Source organism: Cariama cristata, unplaced genomic scaffold (genome assembly GCF_000690535.1).
Source record: "Cariama cristata isolate BGI_N322 unplaced genomic scaffold, ASM69053v1 scaffold24893, whole genome shotgun sequence".
NCBI classification, from domain to species: domain Eukaryota; kingdom Metazoa; phylum Chordata; class Aves; order Cariamiformes; family Cariamidae; genus Cariama; species Cariama cristata.
Window position 1 is genome coordinate 1,308 of NW_009610497.1, and position 523 is coordinate 1,830.

The window sequence follows — 523 nt, forward strand, 5'->3', positions numbered from 1 at the left end:
GTGTGTTCTCACACCGGGTCCCCAAGCACCTTTGACAATCACAGGTGATTTCTGCTGAGAAAAGGAATTTATTTTTTGTATATCCATGGTGTGATCCTTCAACATCGATCATTACAGCAGTAAGGAGTGACGACAGCGTACGGGTCAATCCATGCTCCATGAGACAAAGCCAAAGGCGTTAGAGGTTTTAGCGCAGATAGTGCTACAAACCCTGGCAGTGAACCCCATCAGCAGGGGCAGAGGCTGGGCAGCGTTTGCTTTCTAGAGGAGAAATTATCCCTGAAGAGTGGGGTTTCACGAGCAGGAGTGCCAGCATCCGCCTCCCTTCAAAGGTAAGCACAGAGCTGGGGAGATACTCGGTCTCTGACCATGCCGTATGACTCCCTCCCTTCTGCTGAGGGCGAACAGCGGGTTTTGGCAGAGCTGTGGCCCCTCTCACCAGGTGCTGAGCAGCTGGAGGGGCTGTGCCAGCGCTGCCATCCACGCAGAGGAGTGGGTCAGCAAGAAGTGTGCCAGGAGCCCG

The 523-nt window shown here is 54.5% G+C and overlaps 1 protein-coding gene across 1 annotated transcript in view; it reads right to left on the reverse strand.

Moving 5' to 3' along the window:
* Positions 1–439: 439 nt before the first annotated feature.
* The window catches only part of LOC104159890 (leukotriene C4 synthase-like), a gene marked incomplete at its 3' end in the record, with an annotated part of 7,629 nt that continues 7,545 nt past the window's right edge, over positions 440–523 (reverse strand). Inside the window, exon 6 of the mRNA XM_009697914.1 lies at positions 440–522. Within this exon, the coding sequence (XP_009696216.1) occupies positions 440–522 (83 nt within the window). The remainder of the gene's footprint in view (position 523) is intronic.